The sequence below is a fragment of the Chiloscyllium plagiosum genome, chromosome 2 (assembly GCF_004010195.1).
Source record: "Chiloscyllium plagiosum isolate BGI_BamShark_2017 chromosome 2, ASM401019v2, whole genome shotgun sequence".
Classification (NCBI taxonomy): domain Eukaryota; kingdom Metazoa; phylum Chordata; class Chondrichthyes; order Orectolobiformes; family Hemiscylliidae; genus Chiloscyllium; species Chiloscyllium plagiosum.
In genome coordinates, this window is record NC_057711.1 from 77,979,924 (window position 1) to 77,996,649 (window position 16,726).

A 16,726-nucleotide genomic window follows, 5' to 3' on the forward strand; every position below is an offset into this window, starting at 1 on the left:
TTCCTTAATTTAGTTGTGTAGTTGTTTTAATCTTTACCAATCTTGTTTCTTGCGTTAGTCGCTCTCTCTCTCTTTCTCTCACCATATTTAATATATGCCTTTTCTTTAATATTAATTTTGCTGTTTAATTTGCAATGCTAATAGCAAAAAATTTTCAAAGTTGCAAAGGAGATTCAATGTTCAGATATACTACTTTACTTTCAGGATATATTCTCAGAGATTCCTCAAGAAAATGGGAAGATTTATTTAGCATCCTTCTTTGAGGGTCTGCAGAGAATCATTGTGTTCACGGATGATGAAGGAACATTCAGACTTACTCAAGAAAATGAGAAAGCAGAGCAAGCAGAACAGGAGATCATTCTGTCATTGCAGAACTTGGGGATTTCACTGATTAATAATTCAACAAAGCAAGAAGTGGTCTACATTGGTATAACAAGGTGAATGCGTGCTTTGTAGCAGGTTATTGTGAAATGTAATGCATTATTGAACCTGACCTTCAGCTTTCTCATGGTTCCTGTTACTAAAGTGTATGGTTTTTGACCACAAGTTACTACTCCCATTCAGAAATAGAAAATTTCAAACAATTTTTGATATCTCTGTATTTTTATTTCACATTGAATGCCACACATTTCATAATGAATGCTGTATTAATAATAGAATCTGTAACATCAGGATTTTTGATGTTAGGATAATTGAATGCAATTTTGAAGAATTTTACATGTTTGTTATTCTGTTTGCAACTCAGTTCTGATGTTGTTTGGGAAAGTAAACCCAAGGCGAAATTGCGCTGGAAACCAATGAGTAGAAAGCAAACAGCTCAGCTGGAGCAGGTTTACAAAGAATATATAGAGTCTTCTCCTCAAGAGAGCCACATTGCTGAACTTCCATGTGATTTTCAGGTCAGTTGAAAATTATGCTTACGTTGATCATTTGTATTTGAGTAGTTTAATAATTAATTGAAGTGGATGGCAACATTTTCAATTACATAAAAAAACCTGTCGTCTTAAATTGCTTAATTAAGTTTAGTATTATTAACAGGTCCAATCCCTCCATCAAAATTAACGCTTGCTTCATGCGGATTGAAATAAATGGGTAGGGAAATTCATGGTCTGGTTTTTGTTTCATGGTGTGATTAGTCTCCTCAATTTAGTCTGTCAATTTTATAATGACACTGAATGAAGAGAGCAAATCACACTACATCATTTGTAGTGATGAAGTCAAATTGTAAGTGACTATTTGGATTCAGTTTAAAAAAAAATGTCTTTTTGAAAGTAAACATTCAGAAGCATCTTTTATCTCTTGCAAACAAAAAGGCACTTTTAACTCCAAATGGCATGGACATGAAGCTCTTACAACCTTCTGAAGTACCAATAAGGAGAAATTACCTGCCAGCTATAAAAATAGAGTATACTGTCTCAACTCATCAGAAATCTCTCCGAGTCCAAATTTACAAGATCCAGGTATGTTAAAATCTGATAGCATAGGACCTTTGTTAGTATGCAAATGGTACATGAATTGTTTAAAGTTTGCAACAGAATCATTTATCATAACTTTGGTCTGAGTTTCTATGTTGTCTAATTCAAACTTTCAGGGAGGAGGAGTATTGAATTAAATAGCAAAATGAAATATTACAGATGTTAGAATTCTGAGAACAGTGAATTAATTTTGCATGTTATTGATTTATAGGCTTAAGTGTTATGTTATGAGATCAGGACTGCTGCTATCCCCCACACATCTGAAATCCAGTGTAAAGATGTCAGATTGTGAACTTGATGTTAGTATGCCAGCCTCTGAAATAGAAGTCAATCTGCATTGATCAGAATATATGTTGATTACAGTATTCAGTGGGTGCTTGGGGAAACTTTTTTTGGAAGTGGTTACATTTTTAGTGGTAACGCTGTAAAGCGTTTTAAAAGCTGCAACTGGGACTGTGATTGACTTTAGCAGAACAAGGCAAGGAGAGTTGTTATTTTTCAATTTAAAACTCTGCTGGGAAATTTTCTAAGCAATGGAACAGCCAGGAAATGTTGAAGGAAAAATTGTGGGCAGTAGCATTTGTGGTGAATGTCACTGTGCCCAATTGGAATAGTTCTTAGGAGAAGGAGAAGGAAGATGGTAGCTGGCAAAGGACAGCTGTGCCCTATGGTCAGTCAAGTTAGCTTAACTAATTCTGCCAAAACGCCTATAGGGGAAAGTCAATAGCAGCTGTCAGACAACAGATATAGTTAAAAATCACACAACACGAAGTTATAGTCCAACAGGTTAGCAGTGCTTTGAAAACTAGTGCTTCCAAGCAAACCTGTTGGACTGTAACATGGTGCGGTGTGCTTTTTAACTTTGTCCACCTCAGTCCAACACTGGCACCTCCAAATCAGGACAACAGATAAGACCCTATCTAGCAAGGCTCAGATACTTGAAAGTGACGGAGTACCAGTACCTCTGAAGACTTGAGCTGTCTAGGAGCACAGTAACTGCAATCTGTGAAATGCTGAATCTTGAAATTGGATTCTGTTGTGTAAGTGTGTATCTGATGCTTGTGGCCTTGAAGGTCTTTGACTGCAGGGCCTTTCTAGATGGCATATGGAGGCTTTTTGGTGGATTTTGCACCACCGCATCCTTAGAATGTCATCATTCACATACATGATTTGATAACAATATTAATATCCTATCTTGGATTCTATAAATTGAACATTAATGTTTAGTTATCTCAACTGTTATGTTCACTCTCCTTGTTTAACCTGCAGTATCAAAAGTATCTGGGCGGCATGGTGGCTCAGTGGCTAGCACTGCTGCCTCACAGCACCAGGGACCCAGGTTCAATTCTAGCCTCAAGTGACTGTGTGGAGTTTGCACATTCTCCCTGTGTCTGCGTGGGTTTCCTCCCATAGTCCAAAGATGTGCTAATTAGGTGAATTGGCCATGCTAAATTCCCCATAGTGTTCAGGGATGTATAGGTTAGGTGCATTAGTCAGGGGAAATGTACAGTAATAGGATAGGGGAATGGGTCTGGTTGGGATACTCTTTGCAGGGTCTTTGTGGACTTGTTGGCCAAAGAGCCTGTTTCTACACTGTAGGGATTCTGTGAAAAATTGTTAATGTGCTTATGCCATAACGATGTGCAGTTCTGATCACCCTGTTTGAGGAAGGATATTACTTAACTGGAGAGGGTTCAAAAAGATTTACCAGGATGTTGTCAGGAATGGATGATTTGAGATATAAAATAGATTGGAAAGGCTGGGACTTTTCTCACTAGAGTGTAGGAGCTTGACCTTATTGAAATTTATAAAATTATGAGGCGCATAGATAAGGTGAAAGATAAGGTTCTTTTCCCTCGGAGTTCAAACTAGATGACATTTTTAAGATGAGAAGAGAAAAATTTAAAAAGGACATGAGCGACAATATTTTTACACAGAGAGTGGTTTGTCTGTGGAATGAACTGCCAGTGAAAGTAGTGGATGTGGGTTAATTACAGTGTATAAAAGATATTTGGATAGATTCATGAATAGGTAAAACCAATGACTGCAGATTTTGGAAACCAGATTTTGGATTAGTGGTGCTGGAAAAGCACAGCAGTTCAGGCAGCATCCGAGGAGCAGTAAAATCGACGTTTCAGGCAAAAGCCCTTCATCAGGAATACAGGCAGAGTGCCTGAAGGTTGGAGCGATAAATAGAGGGTGTGGGGGGGGGGAGAGAAAGTAGTATAAATGACCTGGGAGTTGCAGTGGGAAAGAGACTCCCTGAGATTCTTGTAGAGATGAGGAAGAAAACTTCTTCAAGGCAGGCATCCTTGCAAGAGGATTCGCAGTAGGGTTAAAATCAACTAGGTAAAAACAATAACTGCATGAATAGGGTCCAGCACAGGCAGGTGGGACTGGTTCAGTTTGAAAACATGCTTGGCATGGACTGGTTGGACCGAAGGGTGTGTTTCCATTCTGTATGACTCTTTAGGATCTAGCAACAGTTAGTGGTCTTATTATTACAAATTTACATCCATATAAGTTTTGATGTAGCTTCTTGACTCCAAATATGACTGCCAAACCTTCTTTTTCTGTCTGGACAGGTTTATGCTCTGCATCAGCCAAAGTCCTGGCTGCATACGGTCTTGGGCATTCCTCTGCATTGGGCCATCTATGAGCTAATAATACGCTGATGCTGTACGGGGGAGGCACCGCATATCAATACCAGATATTATTTGGGATCATAGTGTGTCAACACCTTGGAGGATGATAGCTGTTTCTTCCCTTACCTTAAAGCTATGGCTTGGCTATGTGATAATTTCCAAAGCTGACTCTTTTTAAAGAGTTGATGCAAAGGTGCCAGGATGGAGGCCAGGTTATGTATGAACTTTCCATAATAATTCCTCAGCCCAAGAAAAGAGCTAAGCTCCAATACAGATGTGGGAGCCAGGGCACCTTTGATCACCCTCCCTTTATCTTCCATTGGGTGTAAACCAGTCTTGTCAACTCTGTAGCCCATATAGGTCACTTGGGATGCTTGGAATACACTTTTTTCCCTTCTAAGGTGTACACCCAGAGGGGAGAAATGTCTAAGGACTGTGTCCAAGTTCTCTATGTGCTCCTTATTAGTCTTCCTGATTATTAGTATGTCATAAATGGCAATCTGAGGTAGATCATGTAAAGTGTTCTCCATTGTCTGCTGAAAAATTGCATATGCTGGCAATACCCCACTCTTGTATATTGGGTACAAACCCTTATGGGTATTTACTGTAGCATATTTCTGGGAATACGCATCTAACTGCACTTGCAAGTATTCATTTACCACCGATGGTAGTAAAATACTGGAGCCCAAGCTTAATGGGGTGAAATTGTCTGGTGCTCCGTTTTCCAGCCTTTTTACTTTTGCGTCTACTTTTGCCCATAAGACAAATGGTACTGGGTGTGGCCTTTCAAAATCGTGGAATTGCTTCCTAGTCAATATGCAAGGTGGTCTTGACTCCTTTGATCATCCCCAGACCTCCTTGGAAAAACATCCAGGTATTTACCCAGGACTTCACTCAGGCACCCGTTTTCTAATTAAAAAATGTTGAGACAATCTAGGTCAATCTTTCTTAACCAATTTTGCCCCATCAAGCTTGGGCCTGAGTCTTCTACTGTAGTGAGTTGTAACTGAAACAGCTGCTTCTTACACGAGATCGGAGCCTAAGTTGTACCCTGAATCTACGACAGTTCCTTGTATGGGTTCTCAGTCTATGTGAGGCCTTGTGCAAATTTAAGGGTTGGAGTCCAGAGTGAATTTTGTTAAAGACTAGTTTGATGATCACTGAAATGGCTGCACTGGTATCAACCTCTATTAGAACTGGGTGACCATTTAACCAAATGTTTAGTTTGATTGGTTCTGGTTTGGATGTTGCTGAGTAGTTTGACTGTTCCACACCAGTGTGTACTCTCCTGGATATCGGCCTATGAGTGCTCTTGTTCCATTTAGCTCTAGTGGGAATCTTTTTTTGCTGTCTCAAGTCCACATACCAGCAGCAAGTAGAATGGCTTGCCAGCCTAGTTCCTGAAGAAAATTTTATCCATTTGGCCGAGGTTTGGCGTTGTTTTGGGATTTTCCTGTAGGCTGACCTAGAGTCTCTCATAGAGATTCATAGAGTCCCTACAATGTGGAAACAGGCTGTTCGGCTCAACAAGTCCACACCGACCCTCTGAAGAGTAACCTACACAGACCCATTCACTTACCCTGTATTTACCCCTGACTAATGCACCTAACATCTCTGAACACTGTGGCCAATTCACCGAACCTGCACAATTTTTCGGAGGAAGCTCACGCAGACACTGGGAGAATGTGCAAACTCCACACAGACAGTCGCCCGAAGCCAGAATCGAATCTGGGTCCCTGGTGCTGAGAGGCAGCAGTGCTAGCCACCAAGTCACTGTGCCGCCCTCTGTTCCAGGTATGTCCTGAGTGAGGCTATGCAGTTGCCTTCACTCAAGTGGTACTAGCAAGGGTGTCAACTTCCATCAGAATATGCTGTAACTCATGCTCCACTTGCCACATTTTCCAGTTACAAAACCAGTTGTAGTGTCTGTTTGAAGTCCAATTGGGCTTCAGCATGTAGCACTTTTGCCTGGTTACATCACTAATCCCACATACCAAACAGTGTCTCAGCATTTCATTAAGGGTTAAACCAAAGTCAATCCAAGAACTCATTCTAAGAGGTCCACCTGGCTGACTTTGTTACAGAAACGACACAGTAGGTGTTTGGAGCTTTCGTGGCACTTGCAGTCAAAGCTAACAATTTTCTCAAATGGTTCATTGGCAATGAATAACGGAACACAAGAAGAGACCTGTACTTGCCAAATTTTCCATTTCAATGTTTTCAATAGCCTCTTCTCTACGAGTTGCAAAGCTTGTGATCATTAGTGGAGAGGAAAGCTGAGAATTTGGGAAAATTCCAAGTCTCTCTTTTCCTCTTTTAAAATAAGAGTTTGGTCACCGTGAGATGCTTTAAATTCTAGATATATTTTAGTTATTTTGGAGCAAGTGTTTTTTAATTCTCATCATTAAAATTTTAATTTTGTGCTGAATGAAGATATTAATATTGCATTTATGTTATCAGGATAATGTTTATTATTTTTGAACTAAACAGCTACTTTACTTTTGTTTCTGTTCTAAGATACAAAATCAGCTGTCTGGGGCCATCTTTCCTTTTCCGTTTTATCCAATTATTCCCCCCAAATCAGTCACCATGGATTCAGGTTGGTTTTATATAATTTATTGTATGCACTCTGCTGTAATGAAATATGTTAAATGTGATGTTTTCTGTAAATGGCATAAATAAATATGTTTTCATTCATATGGATACTCGTTGAAATTTTGAATGTCCTATTACATGGCTATGAGCTGCAGTTTAAATTAAACTTGATCGTGCTGATTAAGGTCAGTGGAGCTTGGAGTTACAGAATCTTCATTTATTAAAAAGTTATATTTGTTTGATTCTTTCAACTGTAATTTTAAGATTCCTGCAGCACTGATTTAGGAATCCTGCAAGTACTTGAGCTCAACTTTGTGTATTAGTTTTTATATTGTGATATTTAGAAGTATTTACAGGAAATTATTATCTCCTTTCCAAAGTTTATGTAAAAATGAAATGTAAACTCCTGAATCAAAATAATATTTTTAGAATATTACATTCAGTTTAGAATATGAGAAACAATTCTGTAATTGAATTTTTTTGAAAAAAAAATACAGTTCTTTAATATTTGTTTTATTTTAATAGCACCAAAGCCTTTTGCTGATGTCAGTATTATCACTAGGTTTGCAGGGAAGTCTGATATATCTCGTTTTAGGTAAGTCATAAACTTGAAATTATTTTGTCTATGATTATATGGTTAAAAGTGGGGATGTTAATTGACAACTGCACCATACTCAACACCATGAGTACCAACTCCTCAGATACTAAAACAATCTCTGCCCAAAGACAGCAAGATCTGGACAATATTCAGGCTTCACAATTAACATTGATGCCACATAGTGCCAGGCACTGATCATTTCAGAGAGAGAAACTAACCATCTCCACTTGAAATTAATGACTTCACCATCGCTGGAACTCCACAACAGACAGGGGATTGATCAGAAGCTGAATTGCACAGGTCACAGTCATACTGTGGTGATAACAGCAGGTGCGAAACTGGAAATTCTGAGGTGAATACTTCATCATCTGATTTCCCTAAAGCCTTTCCACCATCTGCAAAGCTCATGTCAGGAGTGTGATGGAATATTTGCCTGCATTGATATGGATCCAACAATGTTCAAGAAACCTGACAGCATTCAGGGCAAAGCAGTCTGCTTGAACAGCACCCTACACAGGAACTTAAGCATCCACTCCCTCTGCCACTAACATATTGTGTCCTGTTACAAGCAACTCCCTAATGCTGTTTCAATAACACCTTCCAGACTGACACACACTGCCATTTAGAAGGACAATGGTAGCAGAAACATGGGAGCATCAGCACCTATAAGTTTCCTTCTGCACTGCAAATCATTTTGGTTTGAAACAATTACTATATTTTCACTTTCAATGGATCAAAATCTTGGAACTTCCCATAGCACTATGGATGTGGTGATACATAAGGAACTGCAGTGGTTCAAGAAGGCAAATCATCACCACCACCTTGAGTTCAGTTAGGAATGAACCATATATATTGGCCTTGCTGACAACTCCTAAACCCATAAAATAATTGAAAAACAGAAATTTTCAAACAATCTATTGATAATATTCTTTATAATCTACTCAGTTCTTCTTATGCAGAATAATTTTGAATAAATCACCTTGAAGCCTTATTTTTATACCAAGATTGAAAACAGTATTTAATTAAAATCTGCACAGTATTTCTGAATAGTCCACATCTTGGAAGACATGATGCTCTGGCTTTGAACTTCCTTGTGATTCCTAAATACTGCCCTGTGACTGCTTACGTAAGATAGTAAAACAAGCTGTTCAGCACTGAAATCAAAACAGCAAATGTTGGAAATACTCAGAAGCTCTGCTCGATATGTGACAAGAGTAAACATTTCAGTCTCTGACCTTTTTGTCTGGGAGAAGTTACATGTAACTTTGCATCTCTAATTAATATTGCAGATTTAATTTTACCAGAAATCAGCCAATTATAAATGTTAGTGAGTTTCATGGATTATTTCTCTCTGCCAATCCTAGTGGATTTTGTCACGCTATCTTCCAAACTTGCCTTATTACCCAGGCATCGTACACCTATAATGTTCTATTTGTTGCACTTTCCCACTTGCCACGGGCAGAGACATACTGGCCACTGCCAGAAACTCCCAGGAGTCCTGGTGCTCGTAGTACCTTCAGTCATGCACCTGGTCAAGCACCGGCAATCTATAACTGCCCTGAACAGTTCCTATGAATTGCCTAGTCATATTAAAAGGAAAGTGGCATCCCACTTTGCTGATATGGGACTGCCTGGGTCTTGGTGGGTGGGGCGTAGTGTGGCCAGTGGCTTCCATGGAGCGGGCCCTGAGATGTTGGTGCAAGGTAACCAAGAAGGTGAACTGGAGTTGCCAGGTTATCACTCTGAATTTCATTTCAGGAATTGTTGCTGTCTAGTTTCTATCTGGTTGGTGAGAGAATGGGAAACAGCATATCAGTGAAGTGAGATGATTTGGTAATAAGGATGGTAATGCAAACCAATTGGTCTCTTTCTGCTTGCTCACAACAGTCATATCTCATTATTCGACACTTGGTTGGAAAACAGGATTTGTTTTGCTGTCAAAGTTGGGAACCACCTTACAGTTGCTCTCCCAGAATTCTCCCAAATTTTTCACCTGTGCCTGTGTTGTTAAGTGGTTGGGAAGATTCCATTCTACATCTCTGACTCTTCCTAAAATGATTTTTTCTTTTATCTCCAAAGATCCTGTCTTAACTGCTGAGATTTTCCACAATCTGATATTTTTATTTCAACTTTCATTATCTGTAGTATTCTGCTTTTGATTTGGTCAGCAATAAATCCATTAAATCATATTACTAATAGAAACTTTGCTTGATCTTTTAGGAAAAAGTGATTGGAACAAAGTTTTCATGTAGATCCCACTGAGTATGAGATCCCTAATTGGGGTTAAACTGGACCAATCAGGGAACCCTGGCTGGCAGATATAAACAGGAGTCTGAGTCTCCACACTTTAGGGACTGGCTCTTATCTAGCTGGTCAGAGTCCATGTACTATGCACGTGCAAATAAAGAGTGACTTGACAGGATACCAGGATCTGGATTAGAGTGGTGCTGGAAAAGCACAACAGTTCAGGCAGCATCCGAGGAGCAGGAAAATCGACGTTTAAGGCAAAAGACCTTCATCAGGAATACAGGCAGAGTGCCTGAAGGGTGGAGAGATCAAAATTTTATCTCTCTACCCTTCAGGCACTCTGCCTGTATTCTTGATGAAGGGCTTTTGCCCTAAACGTCGATTTTCCTGCTCCTTGCATGCTGCTTGAACTGCTGTGCTTTTCCAGCACCACTCTAATCCAGAATCTGGTTTCCAGCATCTGCAGTAATTGCTTTTACCTAGGATACCAGGATCGGTTATTTCAGGAAAAAGACATTTTTTTAAACTTTCATCATCGTAGGCTAATTGCATCAACTCAACATATAGAATGGTTAAAATTTGATTGAAGGTCACGTTTCTGTTTCAATAATTTTCTAAAACAAAATGAGAAATATGGATATGTGAATTTTTTTTACTTCAAGCAACGGTAAAGTTTTATTGTAATAATTTAGTTATAGAAACTTCTTTAAATTTTAAATCTGTTTCATGTTGCATTCTTTTAAACGCTAGATTTTTAAAAAAAGATTATTACTCTGACAAGATTTCACCAGATTCTTGCAAAAACCCCTAATTGCCTATCCATAGAGATCTTTGTACTTTCCCATTTTGGAGGAAAAACTTTATAATATATCTTTATTGCCACTATTTGCACATTATAAAAACATCTTTGCACTTGGTACTGCCAGATTGTTTTCAAGTAGAGTTACTGTTGTTATGGAAGCTGTTTCACTTGTAGCAAGGTCCTAAGTGATAAATGGTAAACATCAACAGCTGTTTTGGAGAATCAGTTTTGGAGAAAATTGTCTGACCTCAGATTGTGTTAGGAGTCTTTTGGATCCGTTATGAGCAACAAACATGATCTTAGCTGAATGTTTCACTTGAAAGACAGTTCTTCTTTTGTCAGTTGCTCTTTGGGTGCCTTTGTTCTTGGGTCACTAAAAGTTTGCACTTAGTTACAGCAAGCAGTTAGCAAGGCAAATGTCATGTTAAACTTTACTTCCAAGGGATTTGATTACAGGTATAAAGTTGTCTTGATGCAATTGTACAGACTCTTGGTGAACCCTGGAATATTGGGTCAAATTTTCTGAACAGTGGCAACTGTACTCAGACTGTCACTCCATTCCTTATTCCAATATGAAAGAACTCTGCATTTCTGACAGGCGATTCCAATTTGGACTCCTTCAGAACTGTGGAGCATACTTTAAATCTGACAAGTCACTCATCGAACAGGATAATCAGAAGTCAAAGCACACTTCTTTTTCACAACCTGGGGGAGAGAGGAGAAGGATTAAGTGTTGGAGTAGTGGGAGTCAGATCCTGGGTAGGTGGTGAGAAGTGGGGGGGCATGTAGTCGATGGGTGTGTGAAGTAAATTCAAATTCAGTTTAACACTTGGAATTTATTGAATAGTAGCAGAATCCTTTGAATTCTCCAATTTAAATGGATGCTCCTTGAGGGCTCCAGTCTTAGAGAAATTGTCTATCAAAATTTTCAATTTCCCTGGCATTCCATCAGTTTCCATAGGCTTCTGATATAAAAATCCCACCAATGCTACAGAAAACTATTTGACCACTGGAAAATCTAGTATGCTGTGTGCGGTTTTTGTTGTTCTTATCTGAAAGAGCATACTTGCTATAAATGGCAAGAGGCATGGAATGGCAGCAGAGGATCAACAGACAATCCCTGAGATGGCAAATTCTTTTAAGGTCAGATTGAAGAAACTTGGCCTGCATTCTTAGGGGTTTAGAATAACTAAGGATGTTGTCATTAAAACTTAGAAATTTCTTAGCGAGTGATGGGATGAATCAAGATAGGATATTTCCCCTGACTGATGCATCTAGAACTAGGGGACATATTCTCGGAATAAGGAGTCAACCATTTAAGACTGAGGTGAGGAAGTATTTCTTCACCAGAATCTTTGGAGTTTTCTACTCCAGTTAGCCATGAAAGCTCAATCATTGAGCTTGTTCAAGAAGAAACGATAGATTTCTGGATGCTAGTGACAGTGTGTACTGTCTGCATGATGCACTGCAGTAATTCACCAAAGATCCTTAGACAGCACCTTCCCAACCCATGACCACTTCCACCTAGACGGACAAGGGCAGCAGGTACTTGGGAACACCACCACCTGCAAGTTCCCCTCCAAGCCACTCACCACCTTGACTTGGAAATATACCGCTGTTCCTTCTCATTCGTTGGGTCAAAATCCTGCAATTCCCTCCTAACGGGCATTGTGGGTCAACCCACAGCATGTGGACTGCAGCAATTCAAGGCAGCAGTTCACCATCACCTTCTCAAGAGCAAATAGGGATGGGCTACAATGCTGGCTAGCCAGCAATGCCCAAGTCCCACAAATGAATAAAAAAAAGAAGGTATCTGAGGAAATTGAGCTAGGTCATCAGTCATTATTGAATTGAATCACAGAGCAGGTTCGACTGCCATATTCCTGCTCTATTTCTTCCCACATTTCAGCCCATTCAGTGTCAACTTAATTTGCATGCTCTCATTCTGAACTGGGGTTTGAATTCTTGCCTTTTGACTCTTAAGACAAGTGCATTACCAACTAAAGCAAACTGTCTAATTCTTCCAATCGTGAAGGTGCAATGACTAGGTTCAACGATTGTCTCACATAGGTCCTGAATAAAATCATTTTACTTTCTCTTCTTGAATCTCCAACCTGTCTCCAACCTTTCACATGAATCCACATTTTACTTATAAAACATAGGATGACAGCAAGAAGAATATGCACGACCCAATTCCAGAACCTTCCCAACTTGGGTAATTGCTCCTGCTTACTTCCCAAGTAACTGCACCACTCACTATCTAGCAAGGTTATTTAGCTCACGTATGTTACAGTATCTCCTGATTATTTTTCCACTCTGGGAGGTGTGTGCAACAGGAGAAAGATTTCATAATGAAAGACAAAAAAATGTAATGAAGAAGTAAAACAAATTCAAACAAAGACCTGCTGCTTCACAGCGCCCGGGACCCATGTTCGATTCCCACCCAGGGCGACTATCTGTGTGGAGTTTGCACATTCTCCCAGTGTTTGCGTGGGTTTCCTCTGGGTACTCAGGTTTCCTCCCACAATCCAAAGATGTGCTGGCCAGGTAAATTGGCCATCCTTAATTGCCCATAGTGTTAGATAGTTAGGGGTAAATGTAGGGGAATGGGTCTGGGTGGGTTATTCTTGGAGGGTTGGTGTGGACTTGTTGGTCCGAAGGGCCTGTTTCCACACTGTAGGGAATCTAATCTAATCTAAACAAGAATGCTGCAGATTGCCAGACAAAGCTAAAATGGGATACAAACAATGGACCATCTATAGCAAGGGCTGTTTAATTTTAATTTGCCCAGTTGATGAATTAGCAGTATTTTGGTTATAATTATGATGAACGTATTTTAATTGGCTGCATTTATTTCAACTTGAAATATTTTTTTCATAAAGATTATATTATATACTTGCAACAGGTATTTTAAAGTCCTAATTCAAGAAATGGATCTGAAGTTAGATCTTGGTTTTCTTTATGCTGTGATGGACCTATTCACTCAATCAACAGATACAGTTCTTGCAGAGCAAAAGGTATAATACAAACATACATAAAATAAGTAAAAACAAAAAGATATCTAACTTGTGTTTATTTTAATACCTCTTCATTTACTTCTAAGATGTTTGTAATTTCAGTATTTCTACTTGGATAGAAATGCATTTTCTTTGAGTTGCAGATTTGAGGCAGCAGATAGCTACATTAGTCAAAAACAAGTCAATCACTTCCCCATCTAATACCTATCCAATTCATTAAGTTTTTCCAAACTCTGTGCTCCTGGGGCCTTCCTATAGGTAAAGCCTGCCCTCTGCTGAATGTATGACCCGCACTTTCCCTAATCCACAAGCAGAACCGTGAAGCACTTTTGTTATTATTTTCTTACCTTTTTTTAGCTGTCAATTTCCAGACAGCAGAGAAATCCAACAAATAATGGTTAGAAATAGAAGCTTTGCTAAAATGAAGGTACGCAATTTTCTTAAAAATGCTTCAACCCACCCATTGAGAGTAAGTTGATCGCATGCCCCCTCTTCCCTAATTAAAACCAGCATTGGGCAGTCTCGAAGTTGCTTGGGGTCAGATTTAAAATATTTACAACTTACCTTCTCATTTCACCCAGATCTCCCTGTTTAGGTGAGGTTTTAAATGTGTGCAATTAATTTTTAGGTAACGTGTGTAAAATACTCAAAATCTGAACGACCAATCAGAATTCAGAAGAAAGTGCTACGAAATGTTAACCATGCTATTTGTGACATTGAAGTAATGCAATTCTAATTTATAAATTCCACATCTAATTTGTTGAATTACTTTGTTTTTAAGCTGGATCTATTCAAAAAGGACCTTGAGTATATTCAAACAGAGCTGTTGACTGAATCTGCCATTGACACCACACCTGTCAGTCTTTATGAGTATTTCCATATTTCACCTATCAAAGTAAGTAAACATTTTAAGTATTTCACTGAATAAATGTACGATTTTATTAAAGCTATAATCAGCTTTGAAGATCTTGTTTCTTGTTTATATAGTAATGGTATTTTCCCACAATGTAACTGCCGATTTCAGGGAACTACATGAAGGGTTTCTTTTCTCATAGAATTATACACTGCTTACCTCATTCTGTAGGTACCATATTATCACAACACCACATTTACTCTACCTGTACTCAGCAATTGTAAAAATGCTCACTCGTGCTGGAGCCTTCAGGAATTCCTGTTGCTAGTCCCATATTAAACTCTCAACTGTGCACCTTTTCAAAAGCTGCAAGTCAAGAACTGTCCTTCGTGGTTCATGTTATTGAAGAACTGGAAAGGCGATGTCTTCTAGAAGCAAATTAGCACCCCACTTTGCTGACTAGGAATTTAAGATGGTAGTGGAGATGAAGGCCATCTTCTTTCCCCCGGATGGCCGGAGGAGAGCATAGCACAAGATTCTATCAGCTGGTCCGAAGTTGCCATCCAGGTCAATGCTGTTTCCATGATATGTAGAAACATTCAGCCATGCCATAAGCGATAAGCTATGTTCTGCTCTCTGCAAGGATAAGTGTTACAATTTTCTCTCTGCTACCTTACACTCATTCCAACTCTGCTACTGCACTAAGCTCCCACCAAGGCAGCAGTATCTTTTCTCGTCTCTTGTACATCCCATTTCCCCAGTCTTATCCTTCCTATCCACTGCACTTCCTACTTTCTTACTCACTTGGGATACTTGCCCATCTTTGCTCCCCCTGCATCCGCTCTTAATAGCTAAAAGTGCCAAGTACTTGTATCTCTGCCAAGTACTTGTATCTCACTTAATCCCTCCCTTCGTCTCATCTCAAGAGAAAATGTCTCACAATAGAGCTGAAAGAGCCAAACCATAACAGGATCGCTGACAAAAGTCTCCTCACCAGAATCAAGACAGAATCCTTGATGCAGGATGTTCAGAGCTTCATGTCCTGGCAACCAAGAAAGGTTCATTATGACATACTGCACTGCTTCCTCAAAAGCATTGTGTAGGTGCTTAATATGTTGAAGCTTCTACCCCTATTGTGCAACTCATTACACTGTTTCTGCAGCCACTAGTAACATTTAAAATGGTCTGTACCCACTAGAAACTTGTCCCTCTGGCCAACAGCTGCTCCTCCACTTCTGAGGAATAAGCAACACACTATGAAGTAGTGGCAAAGCTGTCTCCTGCACCATCAAGCTCAGATACTGTCACCTCAGTGGGTAATTTAAATAGATTAGACTTGAGAACACATTCTGAATGTCATGTTTTCAGGATTCCTAGCACTTGAGGTTATCTGCAGCCAAATAGACTTGTGAAAGAGAGGCACTGCTTAGAATCATATAGACTCTACAGTGTGAAAAGAGGCCATTTAATCCATTAGTCTGTGGGAGGAAAGCAAAGCATCCAGTACAAATTCCACACAGACGTTCACCCACAGATGGATCCCTGGCAGTGTGAGGTAGCAGTGCCTACCAGGTACTCCGGTTTGACCTGGAATCGATTTCTAAAAAGACTGTTCATCTCTTGCATGGGTGGGTCTTGACCAGTCCAGCAGTGAAAATCATTCTATAGCACGCATTTGAACACTGAAAGTTTATCTACAATGATGTTTTACCCATGCCAACTGTATACCCTGTGTAAACTCTCCTCTTCCTCTGCCTCCCACTATGCCTAAGTGCAATCAAAACCTCCACAAAGGTGCATAGAAAGCTGGCTGTGTAGTTCACCCTTATGGTCTCAAGGACTTGGACAGTCCCTGATGCATTTGGGCCTTGAGAGCCGAGGTCTTTTTCTTAGATGCAGGCTCATCACCTCAACTTGAACTTCTGCCTCTTTGGAATAACAGGCAAAGGAGTAGATGGTGGGGCACTTGGAGTGAGTTTGAGGTCTTTCATCCTCTTCTCACTTTGCCATTGATCTTGAGACCTATGACGAGAGCAGTGGAGTGCAGCTCCTTGCTAATATTTAGAAGTGTGTGAACTGGGTCTAGATGTTCAAGGGTGTCACCAACCTGTCCATGGATGTAGCCAGATGGCATGTCTGCCAGAGACAGCACATTACTGGTAACATCAGAGACTTCTCCATCCTTCAGTATAACTTGGAGTGCCTCTGACAAACCTGCCTGCTGTTCTTGTTTCTGTGTGTGCATTTTGACCAAGTCATTAATGACTGAAACTGAGGGCTCATCTGCCCAGGACTGAGCAAGAAATTGATCTCCTCCAACCTCCTAAGTGCCAAACAGCCTGGGGCATTTCTTCTCCAGCCTTTGCAGAGATGTGTCTGTTATGTGCTCAGAATATTCCCCCACATGTCTAATCTAGAAAATGTGCCCACCGAGGTGATAGTTCACTAGAGGTGCAGATGAAAGCCTTGTTCGTGCATTCTGAGGGCTCAATAG

General features: G+C 39.8%; 1 protein-coding gene across 6 annotated transcripts in view; it reads left to right on the forward strand.

The window, feature by feature from the left end:
- vps13a (vacuolar protein sorting 13 homolog A) overlaps positions 1-16,726 on the forward strand; it is a 421,720-nt gene that overhangs the window by 314,622 nt on the left and 90,372 nt on the right. For all 6 annotated transcript variants that reach the window (XM_043712521.1, XM_043712528.1, XM_043712537.1 and 3 more), the window contains 7 exons: positions 205-437; positions 746-899; positions 1,314-1,460; positions 6,638-6,719; positions 7,241-7,310; positions 13,268-13,379; positions 14,161-14,274. In XM_043712521.1, the coding sequence (XP_043568456.1) occupies positions 205-437; positions 746-899; positions 1,314-1,460; positions 6,638-6,719; positions 7,241-7,310; positions 13,268-13,379; positions 14,161-14,274 (912 nt within the window). The remainder of the gene's footprint in view (positions 1-204; positions 438-745; positions 900-1,313; positions 1,461-6,637; positions 6,720-7,240; positions 7,311-13,267; positions 13,380-14,160; positions 14,275-16,726) is intronic.